The sequence below is a fragment of the Notechis scutatus genome, chromosome Z (assembly GCF_049901735.1).
Source record: "Notechis scutatus isolate UNSWTSFEM ecotype Mainland chromosome Z, rNotScu1.2, whole genome shotgun sequence".
NCBI lineage: Eukaryota > Metazoa > Chordata > Lepidosauria > Squamata > Elapidae > Notechis > Notechis scutatus.
Window position 1 is genome coordinate 28,164,326 of NC_142025.1, and position 20,712 is coordinate 28,185,037.

At 39.7% G+C, this 20,712-nt stretch overlaps 1 protein-coding gene across 1 annotated transcript in view; it reads left to right on the plus strand.

The window, feature by feature from the left end:
- The window catches only part of EFHB (EF-hand domain family member B), a 32,146-nt gene extending 17,393 nt beyond the window's left edge, over positions 1-14,753 (plus strand). The window contains exons 8-13 of the mRNA XM_087948447.1: positions 277-344; positions 1,333-1,487; positions 8,272-8,479; positions 9,854-10,072; positions 11,689-11,870; positions 14,468-14,753. Of these exons, the coding sequence (XP_087804573.1) occupies positions 277-344; positions 1,333-1,487; positions 8,272-8,479; positions 9,854-10,072; positions 11,689-11,870; positions 14,468-14,626 (991 nt within the window). The 3' untranslated portion in view covers positions 14,627-14,753. The remainder of the gene's footprint in view (positions 1-276; positions 345-1,332; positions 1,488-8,271; positions 8,480-9,853; positions 10,073-11,688; positions 11,871-14,467) is intronic.
- The last annotated feature ends 5,959 nt before the right edge of the window (positions 14,754-20,712 follow it).

Consider the following 20,712-nt stretch of genomic DNA (forward strand, 5'->3'; position numbering starts at 1 on the left):
ACCCATAATAGATGTTACCTATATGTTATTCTCTATTTCAGTTGTCCAAGTGATAGAAGTACATTGTAGAACAAAACCTCACATTTCTATTGTGTTTCACTGATTTATGGATGATGACAGAGAATAGACAAGGAAATCCAAGGCATGGTGGCTTCAACATGATTTCTTTATCCATATTTCATTAAATATTTTTCTTTGACAAATATAAAGAGTGTTTGTATTTAAAACAAAGATTATACTTCACTGAAAACTAAAAACAATTATTTTCATTTTCAGCATAGCAGATACGCTTAATGTTCCTCCAGACCACACATTTGGAATACTTATTCGGCCTGAAGAATATGGCAAGCATAAAAATAGTTTCTCTTATGTTTTACACCTTTGAAATATTATGTTAACTTTATTTTATTATCTGAAAATCAATGCTCTCTTCTTCTCTGTGATGAAGTTGGTACATCTATTCTAAAATGGGCAAATTTATGTCTTCTAGGGCTTTATTTTAATAGTCTTTTGGCATTGGCCATGCTAGGTTAGAATTAACGGAAGGAGCTGAGTGGTTGTTTACCAAATAAAATGTTAAAGGAAATAATTCAAATAATTCAAGGCTCACTTTCATAACCTAAAAATATTTTTTGTGTGCCTTATCTGCTAGTCTAGAAATTGGAAGAGCAATGGAACATATTGTGCTTCTTAATTTATTGTTCAGTTGCTCCTGTGCAGAGTTCCAAAAATTGATGTTTGCCCATAGAGCTCTGAATTATTTGTGACATGACTAGCTGGAGATATATCTGCCTCCATATGTATATGCTTACATGTTACTATTATTCTCAGAGGCCCTTTTTGTGTGTGATTAACGTATGTTCCTTCTAAAATAAATAGGAAGTAATCAACAACAAAAAATATTTTTGTGGTGATGGCCTACTTATATTATTTTGGTATAGGATGACCTTATTTTTTCAGGTTGTATTCACCAAGCATTTCAAATATATTCTTCGAATCTCAATACCTGGATAGTATCTTTTTCTTTCCGTTACCCTTACTTTTTTTTTTGCCTCCTATCATTTTCTTAGCTTTTTATTACATTTAACATTTACTTTGTTGTTATTAGTGGATTCTTTTATGTTCCTTGTACATTTATTAATGGAAGGATGTGATTTAAAAGAGAAACAAGAGATTTAAAATAGAGACAAGAAAACAGCATCATAGTTATTGTCTACCAGTAAAGCCAATCTGGATATATTTGCATTATGGTGCAAATTCACTTTCAGAATAGTATTGTGGAAGTATCACAGAGCAATTTAAAAGTTTTTATAGACTGTATCTCTTATTTAGGTGTTGGGGACCTTCTTCATAACCGGCTTCCAAGTGAATATCTTAAGGGTAAAGACAGAGAACGTGCTGTCTTTACTGCAATTCGACAAAATTTGAAAAAGGCAAATTATCACAACTTTGATACTTTACTGCATGCATTTCGTCATTATGATAAGGTAACTGATATTATATTAGCATTGTCAATGATGTATGAAGCTTTAGACTCCAGTATTCTAAATTCTGCAGCCAAAAGTAAAATATTTCTATTTATTACTCAGTTGGTAAGGGGTAGTTGCTGATAAAATGATAATCACTATCACCCTATAGCAATGAACTCAAATTCAAAAGGGATAGCACAGACTTCTGAGCTTTGCCTTTGACTCATGGTTTGCTCATGGACAATAATGGGCTAACTACATGAAACATGAATATCACCAGCAAATACTCTCAGAGAGAGGTAATCGAGAAATGTTGTGGGAATGCTGGTGTTAATTACATTGGCTTATCCTGTGCTTACATTCTGACCTATTTTAAATTATTTATGATTATTGTACTTAAACTTTCTGTGAACTAATAGGAGAACAACTATAGAAAAATTGGTATACAAATTGGTGGTATGCAACATACAAATCTGTTGTTACCCAAATGTTGTTGAACTATAGTACCTAGCATCATTCATGTTTCAGAATGATGGCTGGAATCACAGATTTTTCAACCATCAGCAGATGGATCTCTTCAGTGGTGGAATTCAAAAACTTTTACTACTGGTTCTGTGGGCGTGGCTTGATGGGTGTGGCCATGTGACTGGGTGGGCATGGCTTTTTTTTTAGCCTCCACCTGTTTTTGGGAGCTTCCTAGCCTCAGAGGAGCCTCGGGAGGTGTTTTTGCTCCCCTAAAGCTCCTCTAAGGCTCAGGAAAAAAAGGAACAGAGCATGGGAAGGGCACACAGCACTCCTCCAAGCTCTGTTTTGGGAGATTCTTAGCCTCAGAAGAGCCTGGGGGCATTTTGCTCCCTAAGGCTCCTTTGGGGCACTGGAAGGCAAAAATGGAGGGGGACTGAGCTCCTCCCTCCATTTTTTGCCTTCCTAGGCCTCAGCAAGGGGAATCCCGGCACAGCTGATCATATCTACAACTGATTGTCGGGAGGGAAAAAGAAATACCTTAGGTGAATGTCAGGCAGGCGGGCGGGGTGAGCGAGCATCGGGCGGGAGGGCAACTAGGTGGGGGGCGTGGCCAGCTAGAACTTAATACCAGTTGGGCAACCCACACCAATTTTTTGCTATCAGATCGCCCAATCCGGTGCGAACCGGCTGAATACCACCACTGGATCTCTTCTTAATTCATTTCATGCATTGACTTGTTCGGTGACCTTGTCTAAGATTTGTAAATGTGTGAAAAAATACCTGTCTGTGATAGTTTATTTTCATACTGTGTGATCAACCAGAGTGGGTATGCACTGTTTTTTGCCAATTAAACAGTTTTTAATTGGATCCAAGAATTGAGCCTTCTTTGCGTGGTGCCTGCCCTATAGAAAAGCCTGCCCTCTCCCTCCAGAGACCTGTATGACTTCCCTTTGACCTTGTTTAGAGAGTCTTTAAAAACCTGGCTTTTCCCTCAGGCCTTGTGTTAGGATATGTGCAAAAAAAAATTCTGGATATATATTTGTACATCCAGAAGAAAAAAAAATCAAGCATTGTTTTTTCTTGTTTATTTTGATTCTTGTAATTTTAATGGTGAATGAATGAATATCAGAGTCTGTATGGATCTAGGTAGCTCTTTAATTTTGATTCATCTATCTATCTATCTATCTATCTATCTATCTATCTATCTATCTATCTATCTATCTATCTATCTATCTATCTATCTATCTGTCATCTATCTATCTAGAGCAGCGGTCACCAACCGGTGGGCTATGGAAAATTTTTGGTGAGCCGCAGAAGAAATGGTCCCCAAAAGCAATTAATCTGGCCCATGCAGTTCTCGCGCCTCCCGGCTCTCGGGACCCCAAAGTCAGGTCCCTGAGATGCACATGCCAACCAGCTCCCACACACAGTGGCGGTGGCAACAACAATCCCTTCCCCCAGTGCCCACTGTCAGCTCTTCCCCATTAGTTCTCTACCTTTGAATTGCTCCCAGCTCTCTTTCCTTCCCCCTCCGCCCCCCTGCCCACATGCAGGCAGCCAAGGAGAGGGAGACAGAGCCGTGCACAGCTCTCAGCTCTTCCAGCCCTCGCTGCCTCTCCCAACATCTAATCCTCGGAGATGCAGGCAAAGCTGCCGCAGCGGTAGCACCCTGAGCTGCCTTAGCATGCTTGGTTAGTTAAGAATTGCCCTACCCAGAGAAGGAGGTGCTGGAGGAGGAAGAGGCAGTAGAGAAGAAGCAAGCATCTCTGAGGCTTTGATGTTGGGAGAGGCAGCAAGAGCTGGGAGAGCTGAGAGCTCCACATGGCTCTGTCTCCCTTTCCTTGCCTTCCTGCACATGGGGGGAGGGGGGAGGAAAGAGAGAGAGCTGGGAGCAATTCAAAGCTACAGAACTAATGGGGAAGAGCTGACAGGTGATGGGGGAAGGGACTGTTGTTGCCGCCGCCGCCATGTGTGGGATGTGCATCTCAGGGACCTGACTCTGGGGTCCCTCGGAGAGCCGGGAGGTGCAAGAACTGCAAGTGGGAGCGTTTGGTGATTTCGAAGAACTCCTGAAACATGGTAGATTGGCGTTTTGTAGGTCTCAGTGAAAGAGTGAGTTTGTTTCGCCTCCTTTCCTGGTAATGCAAGAGATGCTTTCTCTCCCCCCCCCCCCCCCAAATAATCACTGGCTGTGGCTGGGTTTGGCAGCGAAGTGCTAAAGTGAACCAAGTGCCCCCAGGGACACCTTTCCTTGCCTGTCTCCAGGTGAGCTGGAAGAGCCCCCCCAGCTTTTCCTAGGCTGCAGATCTGAGTCTCTCAATCCTCCACCCAGGATTTAAAAGGAGCTTCCACTTTCTCCCACTCCCCTCCCCCAATCAATCACCAAGAGCAGCAGTCCTTCTGCAGGCAGATGCCTGCTGAGAAGCCCCTGGAGTGGCAGCCAAGGGCCACTGCCCCCCAAGGAGAGCAAAGCCCCCTTTCTGCCTCTGTTTCTCCCAGAGGCAGTTGCCCTGAGGCCCCTCAGCTCAGACACACCCACACACACACACACACACACACACACCGCCCACTCTTCTGGCTATTTGGAAGGTGCCAGGTGGGGGGAGGCTTCCAGCCCGGAACATTTTATTTTATCATTAAGCATTTACATTTTTGTTATAATTAAATAAGTAAGTGTGTGTGTGTGTGTGTATCATGTATGTATGTGTGTATATGTATGTGTATATAGGTATATAGGTTCTCGCGGGTATTTGTATGTGGATCTTTGGTTATTCGAGTTTTCTCCCGCGTAAGATTAGAAGTATCTAGGCAATGTTTCGATGAAGTCTCATTCATCATCTTCAGGCTTGCTTCTTCTCAGAGTAATGTGAGCTTGCAGCTGCTTCTTCCTTTTAACTGCTAGTGGGGGTGTGACTTGAATGGGTGGGGGCTTGGCTGTGTTCTGATTGGGTGGGGGGTGTTCTCATTGGTTGAGGGTTTGGCTGTGTTCTGATTGGTTGGGGGGTTGGCCATGTTCTGATTGGCTGGAGGTGTGTTCTGTTCAGGTGGGGGCTTGGTTGTGCTCAGGTTAGTCTTAGTTGCTGGGGGATTTGAGCTGGTGAGCTGTGATCCTGCTGTTTGGCTTCTGGTCCGTGGTCGTGTCTCATCTTCTGTGTGGCTGTAAGTCTGCTTTCTACGTGGAAGTGTGGTGGTAGCATCTTGTGTGGCCCTCGTGGGTGTGGGTCTGGTGTCATTCTTCATGTTAGGTACTCGTCTGTTCGTGAGGGTGGGTTTCCAAATGGCTGGTAGGCGGGAGGTGTCATCTCGTTTATTCATGCTGTGTGGGCGTTTTTCTATCTCTATGGCTTCTCTGATTATTCTGTTGTTGAAGTGTTCGGTTTGGCGATAGTTCTGTTATTTTAAAGTCAATCTCATGTCCTGTGGCTTTGAGGTGTTGGACCAGGGAAGAGGTCGGTTCTTCTTTTTTGATTGAGTTCTTATGTTCTTCAAAGCGTGCACTTATTCTTCTGTTAGTTTGTCCGATGTATGTGGTGGGTCAGGCAGTGCAAGGGATTTCGTATACTCCTTGGTTTTCTAACTCGATTTTGTCTTTAGGGTTTCTTAGGATGGTGGATATTTTCTGTTTGTGCAGAATGCTGTTTTAATGTTGTGTTTTTGGAGGATCTTGCTGATTTTGTCTGTAGTGCCTTTTATATATGGGAGGAGGGCTTTGCCGTTCTCTTGTTCTCTGTCTTGGATTTTGGTTGGGGTTTCTTTTTGGATTAGGTGGGTAATCTTCTTTCTTTGGAATCCATTGGCTGTTAGTACGTTAGTGAGAGTGTGTAGTTCGGGTTTTAGGTGTTGTTCGTCGGCTAAGCATTTTGTTCTGGAGATGAGTGTCTCGGCTACGGAATTGATCTGTGCTGGGTGGTGGTGTGAGAGTGCGTGTAGATAGCAGTTTGTATGTGTTTTCTTCTGGTAGATGGTGTGTCCTAGGGAGCCATTGGATTTTTTGTATACCAAGACATCTAGGAAGGGAAGTTGATTGTTAGCTTCTGTTTCCATGGTGTTTTGTATTTTGGGGTGTAGGCTGTTGAGGTGTGTGAGGAAGTTGTTCAGTTTTTCTTTCCCATGTGGCCAATTTATGAAGGTGTCATCTATGTATCTGAGCCAGAGTTTGGGTTTGTGATCATATTTTTCTAGAGGTTGTGTTTCAAAGTGTTCCATGTAGAGGTTTGTGATGACAGGTGAGAGGGGTGACCCCATGGGTGCTCCTTCTATTTGTTTGTATTTTTGTCCATTGTAGGTGAAGTATGTATTGGATAGGCAGTGGTTGGTCAGATCTAGGATGTGCTTGGGGAGGTTGTATTTGTTTTGGATGGCTGTCAAAGCTTCTTTTATTGGCACTTGGGTGAAGAGGGATATGACATCGAAGCTCACTAGTAGGTCGCTGGGTTGTAAGTTTTGTTTCTTTATGATCTCGATGAACTGGAATGAGTTTCTTACGTGTGAGTTGATGAATTCTGCATAGGGCTGTAGTTGTTTGGCGAGAAATTTGGCTAGGTTTTGTAGAGGTGAGCCTATCGAGCTGACTATTGGTCTAAGTGGGGTTCCTTCTTTGTGTATCTTGGGGAGACCATAAAGCTTAGGGCATCTGGATGATTTCTCTCTGGGTATGATTCTTTGCTGGATTTCTTCGCTGATGGGGGAGGCTTTTATTTTGGATCTGGTGGTTTTTTCTAGGTAGATGGTGGGGTCTGTCTTTGGGGTTTGTATGTGGGGTCTTGGAGTAGGTTGGTTAACTTGGTTTGGTAGTCAGATGTGTTCATAACCACTGTCGCGTTGCCCTTGTCTGCTGGTAGGATTATTATGCTGGTGTCTTCTTTCAGGTTACGTAGTGCAGTTTGTTCTTCTTTGGATAAGTTGCTTTTGGGTGGTTTGCTAGTGCAGAGGATGTTGGTGATTTCGAGTCTGATTCTATTAGCATCATCAGGGTTGGTTTTGGTCAGGCTGGGACTACTTTGGGACAAATCCAAACAACTCGCTGTCTGGAGAGCCGAAACACAGACAGACACACACACCAACAAACTCAGAAAACTACAACAACGCCAGAAACAAACTCCTCCCCCCTCACAGCCACACATGAAACAAACAGTGCACAACATCTCAGACAAGATCCTCACCGAAGCCGAAACCAAGGTCCTTTTGAAAGGATTCAACTTTGCTGTCGCTCCCAAACACATCCCCACAGAAACATCATATGCGGAGTTGAAACCAGCCTGACCAAAACCAACCCTGATGATGCTAATAGAATCAGACTCGAAATCACCAACATCCTCTGCACTAGCAAACCACCCAAAAGCAACTTATCCAAAGAAGAACAAACTGCACTACGTAACTGCACTAGATGTTGATATGGAGGTGATATTTATGCTACAATGTAAAACAGTGTACAAATAGTTCTCATGTTATGAAGCAACTGAAGCTTATTCTGTGGGTAATTCAAAAATGCCCCAGCTGGTGGCAGAACAGAGCTGAATCAGTTGATCCTGAAAAAGAAAGCAAAGAAAATAATCCTGACAATTAAAAAAAAATCTTTTTGAAGGAGACTATGTTAAAAAAAAGGCATGACACTAAACACACTGTAAATGTTGCAATTCTTTGTAAAAAAAACCAACCCTAAGTTCTTTTTAATTAAAATGCTTTAAATTATTATATAATAACATATTGCTTGTGTTTAAAAAAAGACTTGCAGTTTTTAAAAAGTGTGGATGTATATTCATAGAATGTTCTAGTAACTTGTAAGGAAAACAAATTTTTAAGCAGTCTTTGGTTTTTATGGGTTCCAGGTCTATAGGCTAGGTAAGGAAAAGAAAGGAAAAAAAATTATACCCAGAAGATAGTAGTGACAAACCACTTACTTAGTACTACCAAGAGAATTATATGGAAGTGATCAAGAAGTCAGGGTTTGAGCTCAGCTTCAGTTAGTCTTTCAACATTTTTTTAATGTTGAAAGAATTCAATTTATGCAACTAGAAAAATAAAGTTATTTGTAAGCACTTCAAATAGTTTTAAACATATTAAACTTTAATTTTGTGCCTCAGTTTGAAAGAAGACATTATATATGTCATCTATTGCATTTCTTCATATTGACCTGATAAATTTCATTGGCTGACAGTACATCTAAAATATTATTTCAGTTGACCCTTTAATTTAATTTAATTTATGTTTGCACACTGTGTTTTAATTTATTATATTCAATCTCTACAATATAAGTTATTTTATTACTTAGCACGTCTATTAGGAAATTGGCACACAGGAATTTGTTTCTAAGATTCATATTATCATCTTTTAAAAGGATGGTGATCGAAAAATAAACAGAGAAGATTTAAAAAAGGCATGCTTTCAGCTTAACTTGGATTTGGATGATGAACTTTTGGATTCTTTATTTAATTACTGTGATTTGGATGAAGACGGTTTTATAGACTATTTGGAGTTTGTAAATTTTCTTAACTGGAAAGACAAAATGGCTATTCAAGAGTATGAAGAAAAAATAATAACAAAAGGTATGTCACTAACATTAAATGATAACTTATATCATTAAATCTGATACCAGTACAATGGACTTAAGTTTCTTGAGTATTTCATAAAGTAAACTGAAGATTTGGAATTTGTACTAATCAAGAATAACCTTTTCCCCCCTTTTGGATTAAATTTGAGTTTTGCCTGCAAAGCTTCCATAGGATTTATTACTTTTGGCTTTAGACAGTGGTGTGAAATGACTGGGTCAAATTTGTTATCACCTTGGCTATATGGATTTCGAACATTCCTCAGGATGAAGAATGCTCAGAATGATAATGTCGACAGCTGGAAAACTCTGAAGTTGGAGAAGGCTTTTTAACCCCCTTTCATTCTTTCTCCTCCTCTTCTATTACATTCAGGTGACTAATGTCCTTCAGCAAGAGATGAAAAAAAAGATTGTTGTTGACAAGAACTATTGCTGATAGTTTAATTTCCCACAATGACTCTGAGGGCTGTAGAGGGCACTTATCATAAAATCAGCACTCCTTTTTTCCTTATTTTTCTATTACTATTAAAGTAAACCATATCAGAGTAAAGTATATGTTCTTTCTTGAAATAGGAGAGGGAAGACAACAGTGGAGCTCCATTCAGCTACTTTGTCATAATTCAAGAAGAAGCCTTGGCTGGTTCTACTTTTCCCTTCATTTAGAAGGAGGGATTCATTGATACTGTAGGGCACCACTAGCTCCCTGGCAGTTAGGGGATATTCCACTGTTATCTCAGGAACTGACAAGTAGATAGGTTTGACCTTCACCCTGGCCATGTTCAAAATTGTTCTGAAAATCTGATTTCTTTCCCCAAGTGTTGGGTTAATGTGAATTTGATTGACTTTTAGTGGTTGCTTTTCTTCTGATGTTTGGATGAATTGTTCTTTTACTGTACAGTATCAGTTTTACTGTATCCCCCCCTCCCAGGTCATTATAGAATTGAGCAGCCTTATATTTTTCTGAAATTATTTAAATGAATAAGTAACAGAGCTACTTTTGTATCCATATATGACTTCAATATTTTTATTTTTATTTTGACATGGTTGAAACTGGACCCTTGCTTTCAATGTTCACAACCCCATTTTTCCTTTGTTTAAAAAATGTATCTTGTTTATGGTCTTATATCAGGGATGTCAAACTGGCAGTTTGGTAGCTGTATGCATCAAATGCAAGCCATGCCCATCTTGCCTCCGCAAAGGCAAAAAAGTCACCATATGTCACGTGACATCATGTGATGTGATCGAGTTTGACATCCATGCCTCAGATCTTATTTTAAAGCTTCCTAAACTTACTTTTTTGTGCTATTTTATAGTTTTATGTTACTCAATAAAAGTAACCTTTAAACTTTTTCTTTTCATTCATTGTTCACAGGGAAAAAAACAGCTCCTTTTGATCTTATTCCAGCAAATGATTCAGAAATTAAAGCTAATGAAAATGCTCTGCTAAAGCAGGATGATATTGTACCCATGGAACCAGGAAGTTTAGAAAAAACATTTAGAACACTGTCAAGACCAACTGATCGTGTATTTTCTGATTATCGCACAACCTCTTCTCAATATAATGCAGTTGTAGGTGGCATTCCTTCATCATGTATGTAAAACATTTATATATTCTTTTACAACCAGTTTATAAATGTTTAAAGATATCATTAACATATTTATTAATCAGCCTCCTAAAGATCTTTTGTTGCTGTTTTGATTTCTTTAGTTGTTTTGAAGAGAATATAGCATCTATATAATAGTTATATTGTTTTTTAAAGATGCATACTTCCTCAAACCAGATTTGATTCCTGCTAATTTCATGAATAATGTTGTCGTTTTCTTGACAATAACACGTAAATGGTTTTTCATTGCCTTCTGACATTTTGTTAGTTTTCCATTTTATAGCCTGGGATTTTCTAATGGTCTGCCTTCCAAACAGCAGTATTTAATTGATACTGAACCTCAGAAGTCTAACATAACTTAAGGGAGATTTTTCTCTCTCTCATCTCTAAAGATTTTTAAGAGAGCAATTGCTAATCAGTTTATTGAAGCATCATGATTTTTTACTGGGAATGCTGGAGGCCCTTCATACTGATTTCTCTGTAACATCATTCATAATGAAGTTTTGGTCCTATAGTCATTTCCATAAGCCTGTTGTAGACTGAGATTGGAGTATCCCTGAGATGCATCCTCAGTAAAAAAAACCAGGGTGTGTTTGTAAGCAGGTATTGTGTTTATCCTTAAAATATTCAAGTAAAATGTTCAAAAATTAGATAGTACTGTAGAGTTAGGTCAAATATTTGAAATGCATATTTTCTGGACTAATAGCATGAATATGAGTTGGAGTAGGTTGCAAATATAGTCCATGATCCAGGCAAAATTTAGGAATAATGAAAGTTCTGATTTCAGAGGGACATTAAGACTGTAGTCCTATGTCCATAGCACAGGATCCTATGACCTCCTCTCTTTGGAGAAAGAAATCCAAAGACCATAATTTCAGATATAAAATATCCTTTCCACCAGTCATCTATCTCCCCACCCCACCCCCATAAGCCTCTGAGCCTATCCGGGTCTGACATCTGGAATGGCAGGGATAAAGCAATAGGAATGATGGGAGAGATTTTAGATCTAAAACCTTCCTAATCATCCACATCACTGCTGACCTAGATCAGCCTTTTGAACTGGTATAAATTACTTTGCTCACAGTGATAAAATATTTTTAATGAAAAACAAAAATAGGAAGGTCACTGATATTCCTCCTTTCAAAGGTGCCTTGATCATATTGGAGGACTCTAACTAGGTAATAGAGTTGTTCTAGTTTCAAGATATTGTTCCCTTACAAGATCAGTGTATTTTGAGAACTTAGTTTTTTCACTGTTACTTGTTTAGTTATGCCTCTAATTAGAGGTGTCTACAGTAGTGTGAAATTGTAGGCTTAACCCACCACCCTTTTTTAGGTATAGTGGTTGTGCTAACATTTTGAAATCACTGGCTGTGACTGACATTCCTATCTCTAATTGTAGATAGACATTGTATAACAAAAAATTTAAAAGCATACAAAAATAAAAAGAAGTTATGTATATTATCTTAAATGGATTTTAAAAAAAACTGGTTTAGAAAAGGAGCTTTAAAAAGGATATGCTTGTTTCATGTAATCTAGTTCTGTTATTCCTACCTGCACCATAATGCTTTTCTCATCACTTTTTAAAATATGTTTTCACACAGTTTACCCCCTATTTGGCATTCCAACCATTCGTTCAGATATTCCAGCTCCTCGTTTTCGCCGTATCAGTGACACCACTAATTATGGGGATCAAGCAACTATGTATGCATTGTTATACCCCTCTATCTATAATAATAAAGGAGTATATGAGAAAGATATCTTCAGGATAAGATCAAAGGAAGAGGTAGATATATATATATATATATAAATATATATGTTAAAAATGCAATATAATTTGTCTTATCAGCTGCTGGAAGATCATAGGAAACATTTCTATTAAAAATCTATGATCATTGTCTTGTCTAGTACCAGTCTTGAGTACACTATTTTAACAGAAAAGATTTCACACTAAAAATAAGTTATCCTCAATTGCAGATTTAATGTATTAAGCACAATGCAAATGGAAAAAGAACTATCTGAAAGGTGCTTTTTCAAAAGGCAACTGGACTGGTTTTTTTTTTTCTTTGATGAAGAAGAACAAAATGTTTAACTTCTCATCCAAGAAACTTCATCACTTGTGATGGCAGGGGTGGATGGAAGGATAAGTATTGGGGGTTGAGATTGGATGGAGGGGATCCAAAATGTGGACTTTAAAAGAGGAGTAAAAGAGGCCATTTATATTAACACTGAGCAGCCTTCTACAGTTTACAATGCAGCCCCTTGCAGGAATTCTAGGAAGGTTCACCCATTGTACTCAGATTCAGGGAACCTGAGAGCAAAGATAAATCCGCAAATGGCCAAAACAGCTCTTAGGGACAGTGCTAATGACCAGATGACTGCAAAAAAAGATAAAAATACAATCCTTCCACTCCACACCACCATCCAGTCAAAACCTATCCTTCCAATTCCCCTACCATCCAGTCTTAACTGTCAGTACCTATTATTCCATTCCCTCCTCCCAACTCACCCATCATAACTGATGAAGCTTCTTGAATAAGAAGTGAAACATTTTGTTCTTTCTCAAGGAAAAAAACCACTTCAGTTGTCTTTTGAGACAACTATGACCTGGATGGCTGAGAATTTTCATAGACACCTGAAGAACTAAAAAAAAAAGATGGATAGGGCCAGGCTTTGCTTCTTCTTATCCTAAATTTTCTTCATTGGGTTTACTTGCTTTTAGTCCTGTAGACCAGTATTTTTCAATTTTGGGAAGTTTGGACTTCAACTCCCAAAATTCTCCAGCTGTCATTGGGAAACATAGCTGGCATGGCTGGCTAGGGAATTCTGGGTGTTGAAATCCACATATTTTAAAGTTCCCAAGTTGAAAAACACTGCTCTAAATAATAGAAACTAGAAAATGCTTCTTTCTGATTAATTGGTAGGGGGAGCCAATTTTATAAAAGGTGGGGGGGGGGAGAGATGAGGGAAATCTGACTATAATTACTCTTTCCTGGATAATGTACACTTGGATGGTATACATTAGCTACAGCTAGCTAATTTTACCTAATCTTTTGAATAGAGTCTTGGGAATTGGGTTTTGTAATATTGTTTTTTCTGGCATAAGATTCTGGGCTTTGGTAGAGTAAGTGAAGTTCCATATTTATTTGATATATAGGTACTCCTTGACTTTCAGTGGCCACTTGGTAACCATTCAAAATTATGACTGATCTGAAAAAGAGGATTTATGACCAAGATTCAAAGTTTTTATTGTTGGGCTCCTTCAGCAGTCACACGACTAAATTTTGAGTGCTTAGCCATAAAGCCATATTTATGGCCAATTGCAACGTCCAATGATCACCACAGTTTATGGCAGCCTATGACAGAACTTAGTTCCAGATTTCAGCAAAACCATATCCATAGGAAACCATTGGTTCACTTAATTGCTGCAGTGTCATTAGTGATTCACTTAATGATTATCACAAAAGGGTTGTAAAATTGGATTGGTCATGTGATTGAACTATTTTATGACTGTTACAACATTTGACCAAAATGGCCAGACTCCATTACAGTTGTATGTCAAGAATTATATGCTGAGATAATTTGATCTTTATATTTTTAATCTGATTCATTAGTGTTTTGAATGGTCAAATAACTACATAAGTAAATAAATAAATTTAATGCATGATTTTTATTTTTTCTGACAGTTGGCATGTATACCCGCTCAATTGCCCTTTGACTTTTAGTATAGAGTCACAACTATTTCATGGATATCAGCTTAGAAATAAAATGATCCCACAAAGTTCCAGTTTTTGTCTACTTTTTTGTTTTGAAAATGTTTATTAGATTATAGAGTATTGTAAAATATAAAATACAAAAGTAAATAGAAGAACAATGGGGGGTAGGGGGAAGTGATGTGAGGAAAATAGGCGGAAAAAAAAGTAAAAGAAGCATTGACTTCCGACTCTCTCTCTTACAGTAAAATAAGGCATTAACATCAAATCACAGCTTTTTGCTTTTCCATAATAGTATGAACAAGTCATTTCTATAAAGATCTATCAGTCTAATCTGTAAAATCCAAAGTCAATGTTACATTCTTTTCCATATCAAGCACGAAGTTCAGAAGCGGTTTCCATGTGGAAACAAAAGAACTTCTGTTCTTTTCTTTAATCAAAAGTCAGTTTTGCCATTTTTGCTAACTCCATCAACTTCTGCAACCATTCTTCCATGCTAGGAATCAAAGTGTCCTTTCATTTTTGTGTATATAATAGTCTTGCTGCGAGAGTTTTTGTCTCTTTTGAGATAAAGTTGGACTATGGCCTGAAAGACATACATGAGTGATTTTGCAGATGTGCATGCATGTAAAAATTCCAAAGGCTAACTATATTATATATTACTTCACAGATTGCAGACATTTTGCGCAACATTGGTGTGAAACTTTCAGATGAAAGCTTTGATGAAGTATGGAGGCAGGCCTGCCTGAAAGATCACAGAGGAAAAGTTTGTATAGAATCCATCAGAAATGTACTAGATGAGATGGAGGCATTACACTTGACCAGCTGATAAGGACTTTCCTTTGAATTATGTGATATTTATGGTTGAATATTATCTTACTGCAGTAAATTTTCCTGTTATGATATGTTTTGAGACAGTCTGTGTACAGTGCATATAAAGACATTTATTTACCAAACTATATTAAATTGGACTTCATATTCAGTTAGAAATATATTTTTAAAAAAGAATTAAACATCCAGGAAGAAGAAATGTGTACTGTGTATTATGAGATGCAAAATAGCATCAGATACCCATTGTTAAAAAGAAAAAACAAGATGCTAGATTCAGCTAGAATATGGTAGAAAATTTTGTCAGCATAGTCAGGAAAAACTTTCCTGATTATTACTTACTTTCAGAACTATTATACATTTTCTATCTCACTCAACAAACATGCTGTTTTTATGGATGATGGCTGCATATATTCTTGTTCAGAAGTTATATATAACTCACTCACAAACAAAAAAATCTCCACACCACAAGCCAGGCAAAGATGAGTGCAATACAGACGAACACAATACAGAAGCCTGATGATGGCAGATGAGATTCTGCCGAAACATCGCTACAACTTTAAAAGCACAACTATAATGATGTGGGAAAACACCCGAACAAAGCTGAATACCATCTATCTATCTATCTATCTATCTATCTATCTATCTATCTATCTATCTATCTATCTATCTATCTATCTATCTATCTATCTATCTATCAATCCACACACTGCTCAAAATAAAGGGAACACAAAAATAAGACATCCGGGATCTGAATGAATGAAATATTCTTATTAAACATTTTGTTCATTACATAGTTGAATGTGCTGACAACAAAATCACACAAAAATTATCAATGGAAATCAAATTTAGCAACCCATGGAGGTCTGGATTTGGAGTTACACTCAAAATTAAAGTGGAAAAAAACACTACAGGCTGATCCAACTTTGATGTAATGTCCTTAAAACAAGTCAAAATGAGGCTCAGTAGTGTGTGTGGCCTCCACATGCCTGTATGACCCCTCTACAATGCCTGGGCATGCTTCTGATGAGGTGGCAGATGGTCTCCTGAGGGATCTCCTCCCACACCTGGACTAAAGCATTCCCCAACTCCTGGACAGTCTGTGGTGCAAGGTGGTGTTGGTGGCTGGAGCAAGACATGATGTCCCAGATGTGCTCAATTGGATTCAGGCCTGAGGAATGGGTGGGCCAGTCCATAGCATCAATGCCTTCGTCTTGCAAGAACTGCTGACACACTCCAGCCACATGAGGTCTAACATTGTCTTGCATTAGGAGGAACCCAGGGCCAACCGCACCAGCATATGGTCTCACAAGGGGTCTGAGAATCTCATCTCGGTACCTAATGGCAGTCAGGCTACCTCTGGCGAGCACATGGAGGGCTGTGCGGCCCCCTAAAGAAATGCCACCCCACACCATTACCATCACTGCCAAACTGGTCATGCTGGAAGATGTTGAAGGCAGCAGAACGTTCTCCACGGTGTCTCCAGACCCTGTCACATCTGTCATGTGCTCAGTGTGAATCTGCTTTCATCTGTGAAGAGCACAGGGCGCCAGTGGCGAATTTGCCAATCTTGGTGTTCTCTGGCAAATGCCAAACGTCCTGCATGGTGTTGGGCTGTAAGCACAACCCCCACCTGTGGACGTTGGGCCCTCATACTACCCTCATGGAGTCTGTTTCTGACCATTTGAGCAGCCACATGCACATTTATGGCCCGCTGGAGGTCATTTTGCAGGGCTCTGGCAGTGCTCCTCCTGTCCCTCCTTGCACAAAGGTGGAGGTAGCAGTCCTGATGCTGGGTTGTTGCCTTCCGATGGCTTCCTCCATGTCTCCTGATGTACTGGCCTGTCTCCTGGTAGTGCCTCCATGCTCTGGACACTATGCTGACAGACACAGCAAACCTTCTTGCCACAGCTCATATTGATGTGCCATCCTGGATGAGCTGCACTACCTGAGCCACTTGTGTGGGTTGTAGACTCCATCTCATGCTACCACTAGAGTAAAAGCACCGCCAGCATTCAAAAGTGACCAAACCATCAGCCAGAAAGCACAGGAACTAAGAAGTGGTCTGTGGTCACCACCTGCAGAACCACTCCTTTATTGGGGATGTCTTGCTAACTGCCTATGCTTTCCACCTGTTGTCTATTCCATTTGCACAACAGCATGTGAAATTGATTGTCAATCAGTGTTGCTACCTAAGTGGACAGTTTAATTTTACAGAAGTGTGATTGGCTTGGAGTTACATTGTGTTGTTTAAGTGTTCCCTTTATTTTTTTGAGCAGTGTATAAGAAAGGGGCCTAAGAAGATTTAAAGAACTATCATCCAATAAACTTTCTTTCAAGTCAGTAAAGAACTATTACCCAATAAACCGTCTTTCAGTTTTCACCAAGAAAGAATATTGAGAACATTAAATAAGACTATTAAAAACATCCAAAGGAGCAGGCAGAGTTCAGAAGTGGTTAGAGCACAATGGATTACGTTAAGGTTGTTCAGCAACTAATTGAAAAGCACAATGAGTACACCATGCCTCTGTGCATGGCTTTCATTGATTACGAAAAGGCATTTGACTCAGTACTCCAGCAAGCAATAGTTAAGGCATTGCTCAACTGAGACGTAGATACTATTTACATAAAACAATAAATACATGAAAAAATGGCAACAATTTGCCTTAATGATCTTAAACTGGAAATCAACATAGAATGAAGTGTACAACAAGGTGATACAATATCACCTGTCCTTTAGTCAACCTTTTGAAAACTTAATCGAGCAAAAGATGGAACAAAAGTGAATGGTGCCTATTTAAATCAATTAAGATTTTTTTGATGATGTTCTCTTCACACAAGAGCTACAAAAAGATATAAAAGTACTGCATAATGGAGAAGTAACAAAACAAACTTGAAAAAGAGCCAGGTTATGTTAATAAATTCATCAAAGAAAGAAAGAAAAATATATTTGGAAAAGAACTAGATGTAGTAGACCATTACACATACCGTGTTTCTCACAAAATAAGTCCGGGCCTTATTTTTTTTGACCCCCCCAAAAATGGCTAGGCCGTCTTTTCAGGGGTGACTTAATTTCCTCCCCCACCTAGAGCATCCCATGTGCACGTACCTCTCCATGAGGCCGTTTATCGCTGGAACGAAAGCTCCCCAAAGGCAGAGTCCCCAGCCACTTTGGGGTGAGGCATGGCTGCCCGCGTCCCTCGCCATGAGGCAGTGTCTTTCAGGTGATGAAAGCTCCCCAAGGGCAGTCACCAGCCACTTCGATTGACCGGTAGAAGTGGCCTCAGGGCGAGCGCCTAAGCACACTCCCCTTGCCCCGAGGCCGCTTCTATTGGCCAATGAAAGCTCCCCGAAGACAGAGTCACCAGCTGCTTTGGGGCAAGGCGTGGCTGCCCTCCTGTCAGGAGCACCCACGCACACTCCCCTCGCCATGAGGCAGTGTCTTTCAGGTGATGGAAGTTCCCCAAGGCCAGTCACCAGCCACTTCGATCGGCCGGTAGAAGCGGCCTTGGGGTGAGCGCCCATGCGCACTCCCCTCACTGCGAGGCCGCTTCTACCAGCTGAGTGAAGTAGCTGATGACTGCCCTTGGGGAGCTTCCATCGCCCGAAAGACACTGCCTCATGGCGAGGGGACACAGGCAGCCACACCTCGCCCTGAAGCGGCTGGTGACTCTGCCTTTGGGGAGCTTTCATCGGCCCATAGAAATGGTCTCGTGGCAAGGGGAGTGTGCATGGGCACTTGCCCCGAGGCCACCTCTACCGGCTGATCGAAGCGGCTGGTGACTCTGCCTTCAGAGAGCTTCTTTCGGCTGATGTTCTATTGGTAGTAGATCGGGGTATTCTAGCCTAGGCTACCTGCAGGGCACTCCTAAAGGCAAGTTTTCTCCCCACCCCTGCCCTTCCCCCCCATTTCTCTTCACCTCGTGTAGTTCTAACGAACGATGTGAGAAATGGCAGGGAAACACACGGTTTAAATAGGCCTAAATTTTGGGGACGGGGCTTAATTTCACCTCATGCCTAGAAATCATGCTGGGCCTTCCTATTGGTGGAGGCTGTATTGTTGGAGAAACACGGTACCTTGGCCAATGGATATCAAAGGACAGTGGTACAAAAAGGAAATTGAATGGTATATAAATTTTGTTGACAGGCATTCAACAAGCTAAGGATAATTTTCAAGAACAACTCTCCCCTATGCCTGAAGAGAAAAGTTTTCAAAAGTGTGTGCTACTTGCTCTAACTTGCTCTAACACACACACATACATACATACATACATACACACACAACTGTAATGACATAGGAAAATACCCGAACAAAGCTGAATACCATACATGTAAGTACCCGCGAAAACTTAAGAAAACAAATTATATATATATGTGTGTGTGTGTGTGTGTGTGTGTGTGTACATACACATCACATGACTTCCCCCATGATGACGTGAGTTTGACATTCCTGATCTGAAGTATTGTAGGGAGATCTTCAGAGAGGATCTTGCTCCAGAGATAAGTTTGACTATGTATATCTGACATGTCCAATAGGATCAAATATTGCCTCCTGCTAACTAATACCAAATTGATAATCATTATAGTATCATCCAAAGGGGATTTCAGCTTTTTAAAACTACAATATTATTATTAAGTGTTTATATTATATTCTGTTTTATATTTTTATTTTAGTTTACTATTATATAAGCTACCTTTCCTCCCTTGCATTTCCCATACCATTAAGTCAGGTTGTTTTCTTACATTATGTTGGAATCACTGAATAGTCTCATGCTATGTAGAATGATATGATAAGGAAAATAAGAAATCAGAACTTGAGATTTGGCAGCCATTCTGGGGCGAGGGATACATGTATCTCTCTCAGAATTTCTGTATTATTTTAGCTGCTTAAACTGAAACATTGTTGAATTAAAACAAGAAGCTCAAAGGGTGTATCTGAGAGACTGATATAATAAGCCTATTAAATTTTTCAAAAGGCTGCGGTAATTTTGTGTAGCGTTAGAAAGCTTCCAGTTTTATACTCATGAGACTATTTGAATGATTTAGGAACTTTTTCTGGCTATTCATAGCTTTCAAGCTTGAAATGTTATTAGAGATTCCTTCTGAAAGCAATCACTCCAGGAACAGGAAAAAGGACCATTTTATATTATTCCTCTTGGGCATCATGTTACTGAAGAGCAAAGTATATTGATTTAACACCTGTGATTTCACTAGTGTTTGGGGAAGTATTGTCAGCCTGAATAAGACTAACCTGAATTCACTGGTAGATTATTTCTCATTAGATGGTCAGATTCATTTGTCCCAGGCTGCTTATATGGCCTCCTTAGTAGCTGCTGGTTGCTTGCAAAACATTAGAAACTTCACAAGCCAGTGAGAGGTGGTTACTTCCATCTATTTTAGTACTTATTGGACTTGTACAACTCCCCCCAAATATACATAACTTGGGATAGCAATGGAATTATATGGGATTTAGTGTGCTTGAATATATGCTGTATGAAGCCTATGGGCAAATGTTATGCTTTCTCTAAAAAAAAAAAACCCTCATATTCTTCCAGCCTTTAGTGGGCCCCCTGAAGACTGTGTCCAGTTATTCTAGGACAATTTAGTAATTGTTATTTAAGTGATATTTCTATTTTGATCACAGGAGCAACTGATTTTTATGTCTTATTCTAATTTGACAATGGCAAGGTCTTAGTCGAAAGCTTTTTGGTTGGATTCAGCTACAGCTCCCTTTGAGTCACCATCATAAATACTGAAATTAGGGGTCTATATTGAGTCAATGAAGATAATTTGAGTGATAGTGCAAGACGGCTAATTCTTCCTTCAGAACTCTCTGTTGAAGATCAGAGCAAAACTTCTCCACTTGAGTTCTGTTTTTGTTATTGGTTCAGGGAGAATATGATGACTGTTTCCTTATGAAACATCTTTACCTGCAGTGCTATGGATGATACAATACTGGGCACTAAATACCATTTGCTCTAAACAATTCACACATTGAGCCACTCCATAAAGTAATAATTTGATTCAAAACACAGAGGCCCAGCACTAATATGTTCTCCCCCTCCATGTGGCAGCTGAATTGTTTGC